General features: G+C 37.6%; 1 protein-coding gene across 11 annotated transcripts in view; it reads left to right on the plus strand.

Annotated features, from left to right (window-relative positions):
• The window catches only part of KIDINS220 (kinase D interacting substrate 220), a 98273-nt gene extending 75351 nt beyond the window's left edge, over positions 1-22922 (plus strand). For 4 of the 11 annotated variants that reach the window (XM_060027137.1, XM_060027139.1, XM_060027138.1 and 1 more), the window contains 4 exons: positions 10421-10549; positions 12493-12591; positions 14142-14372; positions 16821-19931. In XM_060027137.1, the coding sequence (XP_059883120.1) occupies positions 10421-10549; positions 12493-12591; positions 14142-14372; positions 16821-18083 (1722 nt within the window). In that variant the 3' untranslated portion in view covers positions 18084-19931. Of the gene's footprint in view, positions 1-167; positions 225-4734; positions 4771-6213; positions 6247-10420; positions 10550-12492; positions 12592-14141; positions 14373-16820; positions 19932-21570; positions 21629-22535 lie in introns of those variants that run through there. The other 7 variants (XM_060027134.1, XM_060027133.1, XM_060027136.1 and 4 more) reach the window with 3 other exon arrangements.
• The last annotated feature ends 1012 nt before the right edge of the window (positions 22923-23934 follow it).

Consider the following 23934-nt stretch of genomic DNA (forward strand, 5'->3'; position numbering starts at 1 on the left):
TAGAACTTAAACTGTTATTTAAATTTTAAAATATTATCATTGAAGGAAAAAAATCTAATCAGGTCCAGGTTTCAGTGTTATATATTATTTCAACATCATGTTCATTCATCATCCTTGTTTGGCTCACTCCTTCACCTTTTACCCACACTCTTGTTTTGTGTTGTTAGGAGGTTATCAAGGAGGATGCTGCTGAGGGGTTTTCTTCACCCACAGACTCCTCGAGGGTAACGGAGTAGTCTTGTGGTGTGGACGCGAGCATCTCCCGCTTCTGCAGCAGTAACGACTGTCTTAATCATGATGACAGCAGTTCACTAACTGTGCATCTGCAGTGTGATGGGCAGCTGGTGTAGAGTAGCTGAATACTAATAATTATAGTTCACGGATTAATGAAAAAGCTAATGTTTAACTTTACCCTTCATTTCCTCCTGCTTTTCCCCTTTTTCAATGACATGGGATGGGTTTTTTTTTTTTGTCGTCCAATAAGGAAGGGGTTTTTCCAGCATCCATCAGGAGCATTCATTTGGTGGTATTAGTTCCTTAATGTTGGGCTTTATTTTCACATTTGCCTGTTTTTCTGAAGCCCGCAGTTGGTACCATACGTGTAGAATAGGTTTGAAAATATCTCCAATCAACCTTGAGACTGCAAAAAGACATTATGAGCTCGATTGTATAGACCAGGAATGGATCCTTAGTGGCTCGTGCTTAATCTAGGTGCCCATGCTTAGTGTAAATTCAGTACTACTACAGCGCTACTTTTCTTTATCTGTATACAGTTGGTCCTTAAACAATGCAGGGGTTAGGAGCACCAAGCCTCCTACCAGCCTAAAATCCTAGCAGTCTAAAATAGAGACTGTAACTTATAGTCAGCCCTCTTGCGGAAGTAGTTCCTCCTTATCTGTGGTTCTGCATCTCCGGATTCAACCAACGCAACCGTGTAGTACTGTTGTATTTACCATTGAAAAAAATCTGCGTATAAGTGGACGCGCACAGTTCAAACCTGTGTTGTTCAAGGGTCAACTGTATTAAAATAAAATTTCCAGATAAACAGAGCTAGTACAGCATGTAAAGGGAATTATTTAAAACTTTTTTTCCCCCAACACTTTAGAATGGGTGTCTAAAAAACCAACTTTTTTTTTTTCTTTTGCGGTATGCGGGCCTCTCCCTGCTGTGGCCTCTCCCGTTGCGGAGCACAGGCTCCGGACGCGCAGCCTCAGCAGCCATGGCTCACGGGCCCAGCCGCTCCGCGGCATGTGGGATCTTCCTGGACTGGGGCACGAACCCGCGTCCCCTGCATCGGCAGGTGGGCTCTCAGCCACTGCGCCACCAGGGAAGCCCTAAAAAACCAACTTTTGTAGGAAGTCTCTTTGTATATTTATTATTAAAGGCTTTGTACTTAATAAGAAATACATTTAATGTGATGAGCCATAAAATCTTCATTCATTCAATCAATGTGGAATTTAAGAACCCAGTTTGTATCTTAAGTTCTGTTGATTTGTTTGCAGAATGTTATGCCCATGTAAACATGATCAATTTAAAGAAATGTAGCATAGCAGTTAGAATTACTTTGGTGAAATATTGCATCCTGAATTTATGCATAATTTTTAACTTAAAACATGCATTTGAATAGGCAGTAGTTTTTTTTAACTTTAATTTTCTTTGAATTAATATTAGTGAGATAGGAAGAGAACCATTTTGGTGTTTTCATTGAGGAGCTGATGATTCTTTTTAAGTCATTAACATTTTAGCTGAAGTGTTTGAGAGACTTCAATTATCCACGAATTATGGACACAATAAACCATAGTAATTCTATTTGGGTGTTGGGGGAATATTTAATCCATGGATCATTGCCACTATATGCAAGAATGACTTTCAGTTTAGTCAGAGAGCCTTTAATACATAGTTTCATGCATGCAATGCAATTCTTTGAGCTAAAATTCCTCTGTAAACTTTTGATGAAAGTTGGATCCTGTGAAGAATTTGATGGTCTTAATGACAGAGACATGCTGAAGTAGTAGCTGTTCCCATGCTTAAGGAGAAACACTTGTGAGTAAAAGGTGTCAGTAATTTCAGGGACCAGTGAAGGAGCATTAGGCAAATTTTAAAATGAGTTTTTGGGGAAGGGGAAATAATGCAATTCTTAAGAAGTGTTTGCAAGCGCAATAACGAAGAGTGAAAATGCTCTGAATATATTAGTGCCTTTGTTTAGTAAAATAACCATACTATTTGCTGTTCTTTTAATATTAAAAGGTAGTTTTGTAATCTGTTTAGTGAATAATAGTTGCTTCCCAAGCCTTCTTTGCTTTTAAGAAATTAACAATGACAATAGCATGTAAAATTTATTTAGAAGTAGATTAGTTCAAGTAGACACTTAGTTCAAAACTGTGTTAAAAACAGTGGTGGAAATGTGGAGAAGTATCTATACATGAGAACATTGTATGGGATTTTTATAGCTGAACCAATGAAGAAGTAGTTAATATAATACAAAAAATTTTTTAGCCCTTCATGGCTCCTGTAGTTTTCCAGTACTGTAGTAGAAAATGATATGATTTCTGAGATACGAAGACTGCAGGTGAGTTCATCTCTGCTCATTCATCTGTCTCCTGTATGCAACGCTTGATGACAAAAGCTGCTTATAGATAAGTCAGGAGCTATGCGAACATTTTTGGACAAACTGTCTTGTCATTATGGACACAGAATAATGAGTAAAAAAAAAAAAAAAACAAAACACCAGAAAACCAGATCATAGAGAGTTAACCAGCTCTCTGTGGTCTTTTCAATATAGTTGGTGCCATCTTTTTTTACCTCAAGGAATTTCTCATAAACCTTCATAAAGCAGAGCCTTATGAAAATAGTTGAGTTTTCTCACATTAAGGAACGTTGTAATGATTGTGACTTGTGAAGACCAGCCAAGGACTTAACAGATAAATTACAGAGATGTCCGAGGGTCCCACTAAGGCAAAGACATAAGATACAAGCCTCTGTGCTGGCTTTTTTCCACTGTGATTTTATAATAGAGAAAATATATGCCAAATCTTGTAAAACTGAAAAAATATATATTAACATTGGGCCCAGGATATGATCCCCAGAATATTAGAGCTAGAAAGGACTAGTGTTTTTCAAACTTTCAAAGCAGAAAAGCCTTTTTTAGAACTGAAATCTTAATGAGAATTCTAGTTTACAAAACCAGTGAAAAAAGAACTCTGGCCCCCCACCTTGGACTTGCCTTCCCTCTAGGGGATCCTCAGAGAAGGCTAGGACCCATGGTCTAGTCCAGTACCATGGTGCAGACTTCCCTGCGGCTCACGGGAGGGGAGCGCCAGGTGCAGAGCTGGAATCCGTGTGGCTGTTTCCATGGACCGTTCCTCACCACCATGCTGCCCTCTTTGCTCCTGTTAATACTAAGCCTGACTTGGTCAGGTACTTGGTCATTCAAGTTAAATAGGCCCTGGTGATTAGCTCTTTGCCTTGGAGAAATTACTTAACCTCTCTGATACTCAACTTCCTCATCTGGAAAAAGCAGACCTACCTCACAGGTCTGCTTTAGGGATTACTCAGCCTTTGCATACTTTAAGTACTTAATAATCATTATTATTACTACTGTCCCAAAGACCAAATTCCATGGAGCTTTAAAAAGACTCAGAAACTAAAACCGTTTTGTGTTAAATAACCTCTTCTCAGTGGTGGGAGTAGTGTATGAACACTCCAGTCAGTTTAGATTAACTCAGCCTTTTATCTGTTGATGCTTCTCTGGCCTAAAAGGTGGTTTGATTTCCTAGAATCAGTTTGTCTTCCTAGAATTTAGAAGGATTTCCAGCTTATCTGAATGCTCCAAATATTTTACAGTTTTGAAAGCTTCCCAGGAGAATTGTGCTTGGTGCCTTTACCTTCTTTCAGTCCAGGTCCCACAAGGAAGTAGTGGCATTCAGATCATTCTGTGACCATGAAGGGAAGGACCCACCAAGGAGGGCCTGTCTCAAGCCAGGTCTCCTCAGTGGCATTTTGTTGTGGTCTTTCAAAGAGTTCTTACAAGTGTTGTGTTCAGTCTGTTTTTATTTAGGGTATGTTGCTCATGGTGGTAACTGTGTTTCCTTGAAAAGCATTTTTTCGAAGGAAGGAGTGATAGAGCATTTCTTTATCCTTTATCCTTTATCCTTTATCCTTTTATCCTTCCTTGAATTATTTAGCATTGAGTCCTTCAGATGCCTGTTTGATCATCCACTGGTTCACTGTTACAGTGGGATGTGGTAGTGAACAAAACTGATGGAAATCCTGCCTTCCTGGAGCGGATGGGCTTGAGGCTGCCAAGCGGGAATGATCAGTGTTGCTACCAAGTCATTCTTTCTCGACCTCCTGTGCCGCAGGGGTTACTAGATACCTTTAGATAGCTTCATTTAGATCAGCTACCTCACTGAAAAGGCATGAAAATAATTAGCACAACGTTTAATTGCGGAGAACTTCAGAGTTGCAGAGGCAGTGTTAATAACAGTGTCCTGCCTTACAGTGTGCTGTTACTTTTCCTTTTAGAGATTGATGAAATTTACTGAATTAATAAAAGTCTTAAAAATGAAGGTCTTGGTTTTCATTGAACCGGATCCAATTGGTGGAGTGACCAAGTTAAAAGGGAAAAAAAGATGGGACTCAACTGTAGATCATTTTTATTTCCACCACTGGTTTAGAACTCATAACCTGTTAAACCAAATACATGTCCAAATCAAGCTGTCTCTCATCGCGCAGGAGCAGACTGGGATGAGAAAGCTAAAGCTGCCGTGGGTAAGGCAGGGGCGTTTCAGGTTCATTTAGATGCAGGCCTAGGGCGGGTGCTCTTTGCCAGCGGTCAGCACCTTTTCTCAGGAGGTTCACTCACACTTTCTAAAGCATTTTAGGAGTGCACTTTTTTATTGATCTGTTTCAGTTTGGAAAAGTTTTAACATATGTTTTCTCTAGTAATGTAGTGAAAAATTATATTCACTTCCAGCTTCAGAGTCTTTGTGCCAGACTTCAGCTCAAGAAAGCTTTTTTTCCTAAACAATAAACTGCAACTAAATTGATTGAGATATTATCGAAGAAGTAGGATACTGCAGTAAGGATATCATTGAAATCCTAGAGTACAGTTAAAAGTTAAAAAATAACAAAATCGTGTCCTGAACTTGTGTTTTGTTAAAGATTGCCCTTTACATGTGGTGTTAAACCTCATCTGTCAACTTTGACCTAATTATTACTGGGTTGGCCAAAATGTTCGTTTGGGTTTTTCCATAAGATGTTATGAACTTTTTGGCCAACCCAAAATTTCTCATGTAGTTCAAGTCTCCACAGATATACATAGTAACTTCCTAAAAAACCTACTTATAATAACGTTGATATGTAAACTAGAAAACAAGGTTTCCATAAGGTACTCCAGATAATGACATAGTAAAAGAAAAACATTGTAAATTAACTTTGACTCAATATTGTCAGTTATCTTTAGATTATTTTAACTATTTTAAGAATGTTTACCACCAACCTAATTTGTACAGAAGAATAATTAATAGCAGTGTGTCTGCTTTGAATTAGAGTTTCAAAGAACTACATCAGTAAAATAGTTACGTTACTCACAGTATGCAAATATTTTTCACTGTTATATTTATGATTTCTTGAGCTGAAAGGCTCTTAGGGCCTTTCTTTTCAAATGGTATTTTAGTGATCTATTACGTGCCACATGCCCAGTGAAACAAAACCCAAATTTGAAAAGTGTATCTCTGAATGTTAACTATAGTGTGGCTAGATAATATTTTATTTTATGAAGTGAGCATGTGAATTCCAAGTATTTAAACCCTGTTATTAAATTGGCCTGCAATTAATAGTGGCAGTTTTTAATCAGAATATTTAAAAATTAATTTTAAACTTGTACATAGTAGGAATATTGACTTTTTGTAGCAAATTTTATTTACCTGGTTTTCTTGTTGAATGTATGGCCCATGATTTATTCTTTTGAGAAAGAATATAAAATTTGAGAGTACAATTTTAAAATTATCAAGCACATGTTAATGACATGAAACTACTGTGTGTGTGTGTATGCGAGTGTTCCTTGCTTTGTGTTGCTGTAGAGGTGGTGTATTCGAAGTCATGGGAAAGTAAGAGGAGTGACAAAAGTGCTGCCTGTTTTTATTACATATGTGTATTTGATGTTTTCCTTTAAGCTCGTGTCCTTCATTCTGTTTTATTCCTTCCTTAAAGCCGTGTGACTCTGGGTTTAACAAACAGAGACAGGTACAGAAACTTTCAGTGAAATCTTACTCACTTTCCTTGTTTTAGACTATTAGAAGCAATCATTGGCAGCTTCTTGCTGGGCTGTTTATAAATCTGTGCTCATTTCGGTGCCTTGGGTTTATTTTAATAGCTGCTTTCAGCCTTTGCATGGCTCTCATTTCTGGCTAATCAGTTCTAAGCTTGTTTAATAAATTTACCAAAGATGATAATGTTTCAGAGTGTAGCTTTAATCTACTTATAATATAAAATCATATAGTTATATCAAAGTAATTTAAATCTGTCTTGTTGTTAGCTTTACTTTGACCTGGAGGAATTCTGATTTGTATGTATTTTGAAGTTTATATTTAACAGTTTAAACAAACTAACATCTTCTGCAGTCAATCTCCTGTATCAGAAAAAAAATTTTTAAATAAATTATGATGTATACTGAAGTGATCTTTTCTTGACTTGTAACAAGTAAATTTCAAGTAAGAATGCATGATAAACTTTAAAGTATTACCATTCTTTGTATTGCCAAAGTAATGTAATTAGTTTCCTATTAAGAATTTACATATTGAGTTATTGAATATGCTTTTTCCTTATCACTTTTATACTCCTTCTCCTTCTTTTTATGAGAGTTCCATCTAAAGGTCATTCTTTTGGCTACTAAGATTCATTTGGCTTCAAAATAATTTTATTATATATGATTATTTTAGAGGAGACCTGCGAAATAATCACTATTTCTCTTTTATTCAAAGAAGCATATTGTAATGTATTTTAATTTATTGATAACTTACCCCTTTTCTTGAGAAAAGCCAACTCACAAATAATGAATAGTCAAACTATAGCTTTGATGGAATTACAGGGATATCCATTGTGTCTTTTCTTATAGCTTCTCAAAGCCATTCAGAGATAATATATATTTTCTATATAATTCCCAATGAGGGACAAAATATGTTTTCAAGTGATAAAATGTAAAAGCTTTGAAGGATCATGAAAGTAAAATAATGTGGAGTTTTTTGTTTTAAAGGAAAGGGTAGTATCTTTATTAATGTGTCTCCATTGCTGAATTCTCAGATTCCTTTAAGATACTCTTTAACATTTTACATTCCCCCCCCCCGCCATGCAGACAGAGTTAATCTGTTCCATGTCTGTTATACTTACCTTTTTTAGCACAATCAGAAATAGAGTTTTTTTGTGATTAAAAATTTTTTTTTTACTTTAAAATAATTTTAGACTTAAAAGGTACAAAAATAACATTCCCTTAATGTTAGCATCTTTCCTAACTGTAGTATATTTCTCAAGAGCAGAAGTGAAAATTTGTACAATATTCTTAATACAGACTTTATTTGAATCTGACCAGTTTTTCCACTAATGTCATTTTTCTGGTCCAGGATTCAATCCAGTTGTATTTTGTTATTTCTCCTTAGAGTTCCCTAATCTGTGACAATTCCTCAGTCTTTCCTTGTCTCTTATGACCTTAAAACTTCTGAAGAGAACTGATCATAGATATTTTGTAGACCGTCCTTCTATTTGGGTTTGTTTGCTGTTTCCTATGATTAGCAGATTATATATCTTTGGCAAGAGACCCACAGAAGTGATGCCGTGTCCTTCTCAGTGCATCATATTTGAGCATCTGTGAGGGCCTAAATCTTCCCACTGGTCATGCTAATAACCTCAGTCATGTGGTTAAGGTCGCATCTGCCAGATTTCAACACTGTGAAGTTTTATTTTTCCCTTTGTAGTGAGTAAATATTTAGGGGGAGATACTCTAAAACTCTGCAAATATCCTGTTTCTCCTTATACTTTTGCCCATTAACTTTAATGTCCACCAGTGCATCTAGTGTACAGCCACTCTTGTGGTGTTTTCCTGATGGTAATTTTCTGTTCCCTTTCTTCTGCATTAATTAATTGGAATTTTATAAGTAAAAGCTGTCTCTTCTTCCTCATTTATTTACTTATTCAACTTTTTATTTATATCAGTATGGATTCATGGATATTTTATTCTATGAATTATAATCCAGATGATCATTATTTATTCTGGTGATCAAACTGTTTGCTTGTGATTTTTCTAATCAAGAAAATGTAAACAAGTGTAAATGTACCCAGAAAGAAGAGCTAGGTTGGGGAATAAAAACATTTGAAAGACAGTATTAAAGATCATTTAAAAGATAAATATTGTTCAGCAATAAAAAAGAATGAAGTACTGATCCATGCTGTAGCATGGATGAGCCTTGAAAACATACTAAGTGAAAGAAGCTAGCTGTGAAAGGTCACATGTTGTGTGGTTCCATTTATATGAAATGTCCAAAACAGGCAAATCCACAGAGACAGTAGATGAGTGGTTGCTAGGGGATTGGGACTAGGTGTTGGAAGGGATAGAGAATGACTGCTGACGGCACAGGATTCCTGTTTAGGGATACGAAAATGTCCTAACGTTGATTGCGGTGATGGTTTCACAGCTATGTGAATATACTAAAAGTCATTGAATTGTACACTTTTAATGGGAGAATTGTATGTGAATTATATCTCAAATAAACCTGTTTAAAAGAAAGAAAAACAAAACAAATATGGTTATTAAAAATTCATAGAAAGCAGTTTAAGTTTCCATAGTAGATACTGGTTAATGAACACTTTGAATATTGACTATACTCATCCAGGCAGAAAATAGAACTTTGTATATAAATATGAAAACTAAATTCTGGAAGTACTAGTGTTTTGCTGTTAGTATTTTTGAAGTAATTGAACCTCAGACCGTATAATATATGACATATTTTAAATTTATATTTAATTGAAAACAAACTATAAATAAATGTGTTTTGTGCAGTATATTCCAAGGCATTAATTTACAAATTTTTATGGGACTGTCTTACACTTGTAAACTGGCTAAGACTCCCTCTCATAAAATTACTGCCTCACTGTCCAATATGGTCTCATCTCCTAGCTGTACTTATATTTATATGTAATATAGGCATATTTTGTTTATATACTATGTGTGTATATTTATTTATCAGTTCATAATAGAGTATTATGTTACGCTTTCATGTTACAAATCATGTTTAACAAGTAGCTAACAGGCAGTTTGGGCTGTCATAGTCTACCTTGGTAATGGTAAAAGAGGCAGTAGAAAATGTAAATTTACACATACTTGAGGATAGGATAAATTGTATTTATTTTAAGACTAGATTGACTGGTAAACAAGACAGGTCATTTGGAGTGTTTTCCTCTATACTAGTTGGTTTGTCTTCTCTTTATTTTGGTTATAGTTTCTATAAACTCTTTAAAAATAGACAGTGCAACCAAGAAAATAGGAAGTTATAAGACCTGATAAGTTAGGGTTCCCATCCAAATCTACCACTAACTAGCTATTTATTCTGTGACGTTGAAGCCAGAACTTACCTCTCTGTAAGCCAGTGTCCACATCTGTAATCGAGGAGCTTCATGTACAGTTGGCCACAGGCAAATACTTCTTCAGTATGTCACCATATTCAGAAAAGGTTTTTCTTCTAAGTAAATACTAGATTTATTATTTTGACTTTTCTTTTAAATGAGACCAAATTTTAATGGATCATATTTATTTCCACATGTGTTAAGAAGTAATGCTGTTGTTTCATATTTACATGATTATTGTATCGATTCTTAAGGGGAAGTTTTAGACCCCTTGGGTATAAAATATGGTCACGATCTGAAAACTTCAGATAGTTAATAGTCGTAGACTGTTAAGGTAGTCTGTAAAGACATTCAAAAAGTATAGGCACTTTTAAAATTATTTCATAGATTTACTTTTTGTATTTTGTAATATAGGCATCAGTAATTCCCCCCATTCCTTTTCTTTTTTTAACCCCCTGTCTTCTGTTATTAAGGGCTACACCCTTCTCTCTTGAGGTTTGAAGTTAGGCTCTCTTGCCGTTGGCCTTGGCTTGGCTCGTGGAATGTTCTGTCTTCTTAGAAGAGTGGTTTTGATCAGGCTGTATCTGCTATAATAAAAGATACTTCTTAAGGTATAGCAGTAGCTAAATCTGTTCCCTAATGGCATTTCCCCATACTGCACACATTCGCTGTCTTTACTTTAGTTTGAAAATGTATTGTTAATCAGAGTACTTACAGTGTAACTTCACAAGTTTCTCTGTCACATGACTGCGTATATCTGACATTAAATGCTGTTCATACATGTATTTTTCCACGACTTATCTAGGGATCAGGCCCAGCCTCAGGAACAATATCACTGAATTCAATGAATGTGGATGCGGTTTGTGAGAAACTGAAACAAATAGAAGGGCTGGACCAGAGCATGCTGCCTCAGTATTGTGCGACCATCAAGAAGGTGACCAGCATGTTTCCCCGCTGACTCGAGACAGGGCTGAGGGCGCCAGTGGCGGGCTCTGTGCATGGCGAGCACTTTGTATTTAGCTTCTCAAAGACGAGTTCTCTGTTGAAATGGGAAAGCTCTAGGTGGAAACAGGTTTCTTACTATTTGTATCCTAAAATTGCCCCTTTATCCCTTAGTTTAGAAATGGATAAAAGAAAATAAAGTGTTGTATTACAACATTCCTGTAAAATGATCTAATATAAGGGGGAGTTCCCTGGCGGTCCAGTGGTTAGGCCGTGGTGCTTTCACTGCCTGGGTTCCATCCCTGGTCAGGGAACTAATGTCCCACAAGCCACGCGGCATGGCCAAAAAAAAAAAAAATCTAATATAAGTCAAAAATGCTTTGATGAGAAGTACAAAGTTCTAAAGGATTTCACATTAAGATTAACAATAACTTATATTTCCAATATGCAACATAGAACATTTGAAGGCCTTTTCTTTTATGTTACATTTTCTTTAATTATAGTATTTATTTGTGACTTAATAAGTATCCAAGTAAACCATACTTACTTCATTTTCCTCAGATTCTCACTTTCATGTCTTAGAGGACTTCTGATCATGTCCCGTTTGAAAATACCTCAGAGGTTTAGGTTTGCAAGGCTAATGCATTTGAGGAAGTTTATTTCTTCCGAGATCTTTTCTTGCAATTCCGGTAACTACCACGAGCCTGGGATTTTGAGGAGGCTTCCCATCTACAAGGCTAACCCAGTCCCCGTTTTAATAGATACTTCCGCTAAGTTATACTTTTTCTATCAGAGATACAGTGAAGGAGAACATGAACAACAAGCCTGTAATATTTACATACTTTAAAGTCTGGCATCTAAAAAGGTTTTAAAAGAATTATGAGCACATATACCATTTCACTAATCTTAAACTATGTTTGGTCAGAAAGGTTCGGATAACGTTAGTTTTCTCATAGATCTGTTTAGTGTTCATCCCCATTTGCGAAAGTGTCAAGCACTGCCTTTCCAAGGTACAAACCTGACTCTCCTCACGGCAGCTTGGTGAGCGTCAGGGAAGAGGGAGGTCTCCACGTGAGCCCTTTGTGGGGATTTTGTTTCCCTCAGGACAGCGGTTCTCTGCCCACTCAGCTCTTTACTCTCAGGCCTTGGCTGTTTGAAGCCCATCGTAGCAACTGGTTTCTTAAGTGCTGCTAAGCTCCTTGCATTTCTACAGCAGGACCTCTGCCGTAGGCTTGCTCTGTACATTCTTTTCTTCAGAATTAACTTGGAAACTGAGCATTCTTTTGGTTTTAAACCCAGGTATTCCATAATTTTACCACAGTTAATAAAGTCAGGTTTTGTATTTTGTGAAATAAGTAAGCTACCTGTTATTAATAAAGAAAATTCTATCATTTCTTACTTGGAAGGGACTGGAATTACGGAGACCCAATAGTGACAAGATCATTTTCTGTGAATTTAATAGACTGGGAAATTTGTTGGTGGACATTCTTGGTGGCTGAAGTTATCTCGTAAAGTTGATAAACAAGTTTGTCAGCGCTTCACTTCATTTAGAAGTTCATCAGTGACCAACATGCTGACAGATGTCTTTGTCCCCTCCCAGCAGCTTGCCTTCGTGTTCATGTTTTATGATTAGAGGGAAAAAGCTAACAGTTTTGGTATTGCTTATGGCAGAATAGGTAGTTTTGGAAATAGTTGGAGGGTGAGCTCTTGGGTTGGTCCCTGAAGAATGATTTATTTTACTCGAGCGCCTAAGACCCTTGGAAGAGTATGGAGTGGCTTGTGTTATTCAGATTCTGCTTGTTTATTAATTATTACATGGGGTGGTAACCTTCTTTAGGTCAGTATTTTCTAGTTTCTAATATAAATGTGCTTTTTAATCACTAGAAGTTCAGAATCTCTCACATTTTGTTTATCTTTGTGTTTGTTTCTATTCAGGCAAACATAAATGGCCGTGTGTTAGCTCAGTGTAACATCGATGAACTGAAGAAGGAAATGAATATGAATTTTGGAGACTGGCATCTTTTTAGGAGCACAGTAAGATATTTTTAATATTTGTAGAATTATTTACAACATTTTATAAAACAAGTGCCAGTAAGTACTGGTCTAAACTGATATTTTCCTATATTTTTAAAAAAACATGTAAAAATTACATTTTACACTTATGTGTACAGCTCTGGTATATCCTGCTATGTAGAATATACACAGCAGCACTTAGCACCATTTGCCTTTTGGGCATTTCACTTGGAAATCTGGGAGAGAGGCCACCTGCCAATTCTCCATGCTTTCATTGACCAGGACACTCTCCTTGACCTCACTCAGTCAGGCTTCCCGAAGCCTCTAGGCCTCGACCTTGGTGTCTGTCCTCGTTGCGCCTGCATTGCCCCGTTGTAGGAAGCATCCTGTTAAGTCAGTTGAGAAAGAACCTCACCCTCAGTGTCTGATCACCTTCGCTATCGCTATCCGATTACATTCCTCATCTTGCACCCCTCCTCTGCTCCCCGTGAGGTCCTAGACCCCAGGCCTGCCTCCAGAAGGTATCCTGTCAGGTCAGTTCAACCAGAATCCCACCCCCCCTTACCCCTGATGCTTCCTCTTAGCAACTTTCCATCCACTCACCCCCGCCTCGTTCCTGGGCTGTAAATGCCCACGTGTCCGCGCTGCTTTTGGAATTGAGCCCAGTTCTATCCTGAGGTCCGTTTTTCCCCGTTGCGATAGTTCCTGGTTAAAATCTGTTTTTACTGCTTTAGCTACTGTCCAGCTGTGGTTCTCTTTGACACACTCCAGTTGCATTTTGTTTTGTTCTTAAGTTAAATTTTAAATTAAAGTAGTAACACAGTGGTCAAATTAGAGTATAGTGTATATGTGATGGTTGTTGTCATTACAGTTATCTGTCAGTATCTGTGGGTGGGTGGTTCCAGGACTCCGGTGGATACCAAAATCTTCAGCTGCTTAAGTCCCGTATATAAAATGGCATAGTAATATTTGCATACTACACACATCCTCCTGTATACTTTAAATCACCTCTAGATTACTTATGATGCCTCATACAATGTAAATGCTGTGTAAATAGTTGCCAGTGTGTGGCAAATTCGTGTTGATTTTTGGAACTTTCTGGAATTGTTTTCCGAATATTTTCAATCTGTGATTGGTTGAATCTGCAGGTGCAAAACCACTAGATTCTGAGGGGCGACTGTACTTCTTTTAGTATAGATGATCCTTGAACAACTCGGAGATTAATCCACTGACAACAGAGTCAACCTCCGTATCCAAGTTTCCTCCGCATCTGCGGATTCAACCTACCCTGGACTATGTAGAAAATATTGCCGTCTTCACTAGTGAAAAATATCTGCGAGTAAGCAGACCTGCACAGTTCAAACCTGTGTTGTTCAAGGGTCAGTTGTATTATTAATGTAGAAAGATAAGCAGATAAGAACAAATGTATTTGAAATTCACTTACAGAAAGTATGCTTTCTCATTTCCATTAGAGTAACTTTATGTTTAATTTTTAAGATAATTTCTAAAGCTTCTAGAATGTGATGTGTCAGTGCGGATACTGATGACTTTTTTTTTCTCTCTCTCTCAAGGTACTAGAAATGAGAAATGCAGAAAACCAGGTGGTCCCTGAGGACCCACGTTTACTGAGTGAAAACAGCAGCTCAGTTCCTCGCGGTGAATCTGCGCACCGCTCGTCACACGAGTTGCCTCACACCGAGCTCTCCAGTCAGACTCCCTACACACTGAACTTCAGCTTTGAAGAGCTGAACACACTCGGCCTGGATGAAGGGGCTCCACGTCACAGTAACCTAAGTTGGCAGGTATTTATTAAATGCCATTTTTCATATTACTGAAGAAGAGGGTGGTGGTTAATTCTCCGAGATTATGTCGGTGCATTTATATAGTCATTCAGAAAATCTTTAATGAGTCCCTGACTGAAGAGGATGGAGGGAGGAGTCCTTACTCTCCAGGAGCTGTGTTTTTCTGGAGAGGACAGTCAGTAGAACAAAAAGAAAATAACATGATTTCAGAAATTGATAAGAATTGAGAACATAATAAAATAGAGTCATGGCATCGAGGGTGAACAGGAACTGGCCTACTTAGGTGGTTAGCTGAGCTCATCTTTCACTGGCTGTTTCCTTGTTAAACTCAGTAATCATTGGCTAAACACATCTTTATTGGATAACCTGCCACGTTACCCCTTTGAGCACCATAACCTGGTTTTTCAGTATGTATGTTGCACACTGGTCGTGGACATTCGTTTTCTTTTCATTATCTGGTGTTAGGTACGGCTGAGTTCTTTCTTTGGATGTTCTTAGAAGAGGGAGGAGAGGCGAGGATCAGGAATAAAAACAAAAGTGGGAGAACGTGAGAAGGAGTAAGGGCTGGACGAGAAGAAAAATAAACTAGGAAAAGACCGAGAGCAGGGTACAGAGCAGAGAGAAGACAGGCAAGGGAGGAAAAGTAGTAAGTAGCCACCAAGAACTCTCTACTGAAAGGGAGCCGTATTTAGAGAAAGGGGTACCTGTTAGGTCTACCATTTTTAAGGGTGTTGTGTTTGATTTGGTAGTAAAAATATTTTTTGGTTGTTATTATCTTTTTCTACGTACTATCAATCTTATTTCTTTAAGTTGAGAAGCCATTTTATTGGGTGTTAACTAAGATAAAAATTTCCTTATTTTATGATAAGTCCGCACTTGACCCTTTTATCTCCCTGTTTCAACAACAGTAATTCCTTTCTTTTCCCTGGAATTCCTTTCAACATTTCTTAAGAAATCCTCATCCTCTGCTTTTCCATACTTGGTATTTACCACTGTGACCTGGAAAGTCTCACAGCCTTCCTATCAATGCAGCAGTTCTCAAACTTTTTTTAAATCTCAGAATCCTTTTACACTCTTAAAAATTATTGAAGACCCCCAAAGAGCCTTCGTTTATGTAAGTTTTATCTGTCAGTATTTACTATATTAGAAATAAAAACTGAGAAACTTAAACCAATTATATGTTAACATAAATAACATTTTTATGAAAAATGACTATTTTCCAAAACAAAACATATTTACTGAAAATGATACTGTGTTACAAATCTCTTTAATGCCTGCCTTTGTAGAAGACAGCTAGATTCCTATATCTGCTTCTGTGTTCAATCTCCTGGGAGGTCACACATGAACCAACCTCTGGAGACTCCACTGTACACTATTGTGAGAATGAGAGTGGAAAGGCAAAGGTCATCTTCATATTCCTAGGAAAATAGTTTAGACCTCGTGGATCCCCTGAGAAGGGGTCCACATACTGCATTTGAGAGTGAGGGCGGCACTGTCCTGAACTGGGTCTCAGGGAACCTTCTCAGGGAGCTGGGTCATTTTCTCCCGGTGGCAGGAAGACTCTGCCTTATTTCTGCTTTGTTTCAACCTTTGCTCTTGCCCTTTCTTAAACTTCCTTGATTCTTTTTCTTCCATTTCCTTCCTCTTTTTCCTAATCTTTACTTTTTATTCCTCATGTTATTAACCTTTTCTGGGGTCTGAAGCAATTCTCGTCCTAAAACTTCACATTGGAAATCAAACTTTTAAAAATATTTTATTTCTGTTTACTTGGACCTGAATGTTGGCCTCAAGGCTTCCATTTTTGTTCATTTGGATCCTGTATTTGTCTTATCCATTGCACTTTATACTTTTCCTTTTAAAATCTGTTTTTTTCTCTTTTTTTTTGCATTTTGAGTACATTTTTTTTTCACTGAATTGGAATTTGACAGAAACTTCATGTCGTGCAAGTTGAGAAAGGTTCTATTTAACATACATTTAAAGACTTGAGTATTTTGTTTTTGAGATATATCTTAGCTCTCATCTTCTTTCTCTTTTCTAAGGGGAACTTTTATATTTTATCAATGAAGGTGACTTTTGCCGTAAATAAATTTAAAAGTTTGAAATGATAAAAACAAGTCCTAAGGTTATTTGTTAATATAACCTTAAATTATACTTTTAAATATTAACAATAAACTAATTTTATTAAAATTTGTGTAAAGCTTTCTAATAACAGTAAAATTATTCATAAGTTCACAGCTTTTGTTAAACTGTGTTATGCAGAATTCTTCTAAAAGAATTTGGTATTTTAAGGACTTTAAAAATTCTTATTGTCCATATATATATATATTTATTTATTTATTTATTTATATATATATATATATGTATAAAATTTCCTAAGCTGATGTTTATTGTGCCTTTTTTTGGGTTTATTTGAATTCTTAAATTATTATTATTTTTTTGTCTTCACAGTCACAAACTCGCAGAACCCCAAGTCTATCGAGTCTCACTTCCCAGGATTCCAGTATTGAAATTTCAAAGCTTACTGATAAGGTGCAGGCTGAGTATAGAGATGCCTATAGAGAATATATTGCCCAGATGTCTCAGTTAGAAGGGGGCACGGGTTCCACAACAATGAGCGGCAGGTCTTCTCCACACAGCACATATTATATGGGTCAGAGTTCATCCGGGGGCTCCATTCACTCTAATCTAGAACCAGAGAAAGGGAGGGATAGTGAACCAAAGCCAGATGATGGAAGGAAGTCATTTTTAATGAAGAGGGGAGATGTTATAGATTATTCCTCATCAGGAGTTTCCACTAACGATGCCTCACCCCTGGATCCTATCACTGAAGAGGATGAAAAGTCTGATCAGTCAGGCAGCAAGCTTCTCCCAAGCAAGAAGTCCTCAGAAAGGTCAGGTCTCTTCCAGACAGATTTGAAGCTGAAGGGAGGTGGGCTGCGCTATCAGAAACTTCCAAGTGATGAAGATGAGTCTGGGACAGAAGAATCAGACAATACTCCACTGCTCAAAGATGACAGAGACAAAAAAGCTGAAGGGAAAGTAGAGAGAGTGTTGAAGTCTCCAGAACACAGTGCGGAGCCTATTAGAACCTTCATTAAGGCAAAAGAGTATTTATCAGACGCCCTCCTTGACAAAAAGGACTCATCTGATTCGGGAGTGAGATCCAACGAGAGCTCTCCCAATCACTCCCTTCACAATGAAGCAGCTGATGACTCCCAGCTTGAAAAGGCAAATCTCATAGAGCTCGAAGATGACAGCCACAGTGGAAAACGGGGAATACCACATAGCTTGAGTGGCCTGCAAGACCCACTTGTAGCTCGGATGTCCATTTGTTCAGAAGACAAGAAAAGCCCTTCCGAATGCAGCTTGATAGCCAGCAGCCCTGAAGAAAACTGGCCAGCGTGCCACAAAGCCTACAATCTGAATCGCACACCCAGCACTGTGACTCTGAACAACAACAGTGCTCCAGCCAACAGAGCCAACCAGAATTCTGATGAGATGGAGGGGCTTAGGGAGACGCCCCAAGTCATCTTGAGGTCTGGTTCCAGTTCCCACTCAACTGCCATTCAGAATGAAAATCTAAAAAGCATGACGCATAAGAGAAGCCAGCGTTCAAGTTATATGAGGCTCTCGAAAGATTCTTCAGAGCTGCACGCAGTAGCCTCTTCTGATAGTACAGGCTTTGGAGAAGAAAGAGAAAGCATTCTTTAAGAAAAACAAGCAAAAGCAGAATAGTGTTACTATAATCCCTGTGACAAGACTGACCTGAGTTTTATGGTGAATCCATCCACGCACACCACCTGTACATTTCACTCACAAATAATTAACGGATGAGAAGGTCTTTGGCAAAAGAGACGTACACTGTACAACAGAGGGAAGTATAAGATAGCCTGGTCCATCTGTCAGCCCCCATTGTCTTTGTACTTAGCAGCTTAAAAACCCAATATTGTTATTGCACCTTTCGTTGGCATATAACTGCAAGACAAGATGAGTATAAAGATAGGTCAGAAGTAGTTTATTAAATATAAAGGGCTTAATTCGCCAACAGAAATTAAAAGCTAGAGACCCCTTTCGTAGAACATTCATTCATTAAATATTTGAGGGAAGACATGATGTTAAATGAACCAGAAGCACATTTTGCTCTTAAGGGGTGAAACATAAGAACTTACAGCTTATGGAATAGCCTAGAGACTAAAGGTTAATGCTCTGTAAGTTGCAAACCGGTGTTCTGTATAATAGACAAATTGCTTATCAAAGAGTTTTTAAATTTTAAGTAGAAAATATAAAGAGGGCTTTAAAAATTGGTAAGAATGTGAGTCAACAGTGCCCAAAGTAGAGCCCCAGTAACTGGGTCATTGTGAGCTGCTAGGAGAGTGGCCCATGGAGAGGGGCCGATCACCTTCCTATGACCTGGATGCTCTTCTCTCCAGATCCCAGACATGGCTTCAAGCACCATCCACCTGCCCGAGAACCCGCCCTGGTCTACTCTGTAGCTCCTTTAAATTGTGTGCTCAGCTTTCCTTAGTGAGCCGAGCGATGAGAGGAAAAAAATGAATTCTTTCTCTGGGAGAATCAGGGAGACATGGATAATAATAGGCACTAAAAATCTTCATGGAATGGGAGACTGAGGACATAACTATAGCAGAAGGGTCAGTGACAGTTGACAAGTGACAAGGAAATATTTGGTTAGGGAGACCGAAATCACTGCCTTCTATACCAGGGCAAGGTTTATCTGCTTCACCTGTTCCTAAATCGGCATGTTAATTCTGGGGGAGGTTAATAAGAAATACTTGTAGACAAAAGTTTAAAAACATGTAACAAAGCAGGAGTAAAAAGAAGATAAATCTGGGTGTGACTTTTCATTTACTGTTAGCAGAGTTAAGAGAATGATCACATTTAACTATTGTGTGGACTAGAAATTTACCCTGGCATCATGTATTGACATTTTTTTGGTCATTTTAACATAGCTTACTTATGTAGAACAATTTTGGTAGTATATCTTCAGTCACAGATAAGATTGTAGGTGGTGAGATCATAGAGGAGCAGTTACCTAAATTTAGCGTTTACATTTTTGATGTTTTTCACTTACTGGGTTTTTAATATGCTGAATAGTTTATCTACTTGACCAGTCGTTGTATTAAAAAGTTGCTCTTTTGGGTTTCGTTGCCTTGATGTTTGAGTGTAATCTAACATTTTCATAAAGTGTTTATTTTGCATGACCTTAACAAATGTTTTAACCAATTAAAAAAGAAGGCAGGATGTTGTTGACATTGTATGTTGAAATGTTAACATTTTAGTACTTACAGTGTTTATTAGCCTGCAGTACTGTGTAATTAGTAATTATTTCAGGGGCGATACTTTGTTCCTTTTCAGGTGAGTAGATGCAGCTTAATATCACTGTAGTGTATTCTTTATTCTGTTTGTAAAGTTAATACCAGAGTATTAAGTGTACAGATAGATTTAGAAAACAATAAAAAAAGTTGCATGCTATTCTGAGTCATGAATTTTTATTCACTATAGTGATGATGATTCACAATTCAATTAAAAATAAAAAAGTAATTTGTGTGTTTGTTTTGTCAGAGGTCTAAAGTTCATTAAAGACGTTCAGGTGCATGTAGCAGTCGTGCAGCTGCAGGAGTGTTCTGAGCTGCTCTCTCTAGTCTTTCCGAGACAGCGTGGCTCAGTGCCTGAATGGTGCCTTTGTGAAGCATTAGGGCCCACGGTACAGCTCTGTACCGTGCATTTGTGTAACTACAAGAAGTAGGTTTTCCAGATCCTGGGAGGGTATCAATTTAGTTGTTGTATGAACATTCTGGAAAAGTTTGCTTTTTCATAGTGTTTTAGAAATTGACAAACCAGATGGGTTATTGAGTCACACCATCATCCCTTTGAATCTGTGTGTCTATGTGCATGTATATCTGTATCTATTTATAATCCGTAGCTCAGCCTAACTCTCACATATGCAAAACTCTGCTTTAAGCTGGGTGACAAATGACGGAAAAGAGAATTGGTGCTCTAAATTTGCTAGTCCCTTAGCTTCTGCCTCAGAGTCTTGCCATGTTTTATAGACCGTTTTGCCTTTACTTTAAGCCGCCGATAGTTCTGTTCATGTACCATAACGTAGGCCAGATCCATTCACCGTGGACGTATGGAGTGGTACCTACGAGGACAGCCTTTCAGTAGGAGAGACTAGAGAACAAGCTGTTGCTCTCTCTCAACTGATATAACTTTCAGGATGCTGAGCATTTAAGGACCAGCTCTCAAATTTGGAGAAATGTAAAATTCATAATAACCAACGTTTTCAATATTAACAGGAAAACTTGTTTTTGTCTTTTATTTTTATTTATTTGAGTTTTCTATAGCAGTCAGAATAATTTTAATTGCCTAGCCAAATAATTTTAGAAACTTACTTGCTAAAATTCTTCGTCTTAAATTGAGGACTCTTTGGATCACTTGCATGTTATAGTTCTGAGTGAAATATACTTGTAATCAGGATTTTTTTTCTTACAAATACTAACCATTAGAAAATATTTTCGAATGAAATTACATCCTTTATCCTTCTGGCTAAAATACTAAATTTAAAAGGTTTTAAAACTACATAGATTTTGGCTGTACCAGGAATTCTCAGCCTATTTAGAGCTTAAAAATCCCTGAATTCCTGGTTAACCCTTGAGTAAATCAGCGTAACTACCAGGAAAAGAGAACCAGAGGGCACTGTGCTCTCTACGAATGAGTGACATTGAGGGAAGAAGCAGGTAAATGGGAAGGAGCAATGAAATCAACTTCTTTGACAAACACTTGACACTGAACATCTAGGCTCCTTCGCCTCCTGCCCTTCTAGAACCGTGCTGACACTTGGCAGAAGGGAAGAAACAGCCGAACAGCCGGGGAGCCTTTTTTGCTTTGGGTGGGGGTGGGGCTGGACCAGCCTGAGTGGGCTGTCTGGAATGACTGCATTTTTAATTTCCAGGTTGTGGTGCCCCTTACCCTTCCCTACCTCAGAATTCTGAGCATAGACTATAATTATGCAGATGAATTGAAAAATAGAAAGAAATTGATCTGTAACTGAGAGCCTGCACTTGGATGGTCTTTTAATGTAATGGCTCATCACTTGAGAAAGGTTGAGAATCCTTGGTTGAGACTGATTGACTAGAAAGAGAATTTAAAACCTTACATATTTTAAACCTTTCATGCCTAGGAAGAAAATGCTGCCCTTGAGATAGATAGATCTTCAGAGGGATCCAGTTTAAGCTAAGGTATGTAAAAAATTAGTTTTCAAAGTAATTAGTTTTAAGCCGCCGTTGAAACAGTTCTCACCAATTAGAGAATTTACATTCTCACCACTTTAAGAAATAGAGTTAAGTAAGAAATATCTAAAACAGTTGCTAGAAATCAACCACTGTCACCTACATGGTCAAAGCTTTTTAAGTAAAATCACTGGTAAAGCACCGCCTTGGTTAACACCAAGTCTGCTGTGCCCAGGTCTGTGGGTGAGAGGTTTCCTAAAGGGGCTTCCCAGCACTTGGAGCAGAAGACTCTGGACAGGCCTGGCTGGCTATGTGGTGAGCTCTATCCTGAGTTTCCAGTTACAGTGAGGCATTAAGAAAACAAAGAATTTGTAAGAATAAAAGGATCAGTTCAGAAGGAAGAGCAGTTATTTCCAGACTGTTAGTAGGATGATTCCTTAAAAGTCAATAAAAATGCCAGTGATTTGACCTAACTGGAGTGAGGACCAAGCAAAATTGGCCAAAAGTGTGAATTACAGCAATACTGTACAAGAAAGGCAGTGGGACTGTTTCAAAGTCCACAGAATATTCTGACAATGCCGATACAGGATAACCAACAGTCATCTGTGTACGAAGAGCACGCTTAGGTCCCTAATCTCCTGGGCTTAATGTGCCTGTGGAGGGTTATTTACACCAGTGATACATATTACGAGCCCTTAGTTTTTGCCGGGATTTAACAAAGCACAAAACAGTCTATCAAACAATTATTAGAACTTGAATAAATGAAATTTTACTTTAAAAAAGAATATAGAACTACATGCTTCATATTATTCAAATTAAGGAGTTGTTTGAAATAATTAAGATTGTCTTGATTACCCACTATCATTTTCTAATTTTAACATATATTTCATACTTATTTACCTCATTTCCTTTCAAGGCAAGAAGGGCTCTAGATCTTAGTACCCTGCCCATAGACCATTCCTCCTCACAATTCGGTTACCTTCTCCCAGTTGCTGGCTTCCTCACCAGACACAAGGGGGTAATGAAGATTCTATCTGCCACTCAGTAAGCCTGCTCTCCAGTCGACTGAAGAAGAGAGACTTGTCACCTCGGCCAGTGTTCTTTGTTCCAAGTAGTTGTAAAATTTGAATTCATTTTAATGAAGTGTTCCTTTTGTAAAGGTTTAGATAGAAGCCCAAATGTATAGCAAAACGCATGTAAATAAACTCTACATAACCTGACATTTCATATCTTATAGCATCTTCTTGGTCAAATGTCTAATAAAAATTTAGATTGTTATTTTCAAATTACCATAGTTCCTGACACTTGCACTTTTTATCTGTGTTTCTGAGAATTTGTAGACTGTATATTGTTATACTTAATGCGAATTTAACTCTCTTTATTTTTAAAGAATTTATTTGCTTTTTGAGTTCTTTGTGTTTTTTTCCCTCTATCTTTTACCTGGGTTCTTTTCTGTCTTTTTGTGTCTTAAGTTTTGTATCGGTTGTCATGTATTCATCCATTTTACCATAAAACATTCTTCAGAGCATTAGGATGGGAAAGAAACCTCAAGAAAGGCCAAGTCCTGGATTTCAGATAGCCAGTGGACATTCAGTCAGTACTTGATGAGTGAATAAGGTATACCTAAACTAGGAGAGTCTGCCCACACATTGTAAAAATGCTGAATGCCTTCACACCGTGTGTGTGTCTGTAGTTCCTTACAGGCCCCGCCCTTCCCTATCACTTTATAGCCACCTGCTACCTGTCTGGCCCTATAAGCTTTTCAGCTTATGACTCTGGGAATCTTTCAGGACATGACACCATGCTTTGTTAAAAACTCTCAGGGAGGAACATCCACAGCCCATCTTGCTAAGTGCTGTCACTTTAAAGTGCTAGGCTATCTGTTCTACATGGATGTATTTTAAAACCGCCTGTGTGCTTTAAGCCCTTTGTTTAGTCCTTTGTGGAGATGCCCATCTTATAAATTAATATAGTTATAGAATCAAATTAAAATGGTTCAATCCTACATTTAACTTAAGAATATTGGAAATATTTTTAGGTATAACTTAGCTATGGTGAGCATGTTTTCTCTGAGCCCAAATGGGGATAAATCATTATAGTGAGGATATTTAACATCAGGACCATCCCCCCAAATCTGATATGTAGGTTTACCCTTTCTCTAGCTCAGCTTTCCAACCTTTTTTTTTTTTTAGTTATTATTTTCATTGACCAGCTCTCATTGCTGTTTCTCATTCCTTATCTCAGGTTGACCACTCTGATAAATTTGAACTAGAATTCATGTGTTATACTGGGATTCTCTACTGACTTTTATACAC

Source organism: Delphinus delphis, chromosome 12 (assembly GCF_949987515.2).
Source record: "Delphinus delphis chromosome 12, mDelDel1.2, whole genome shotgun sequence".
Taxonomy (NCBI): domain Eukaryota; kingdom Metazoa; phylum Chordata; class Mammalia; order Artiodactyla; family Delphinidae; genus Delphinus; species Delphinus delphis.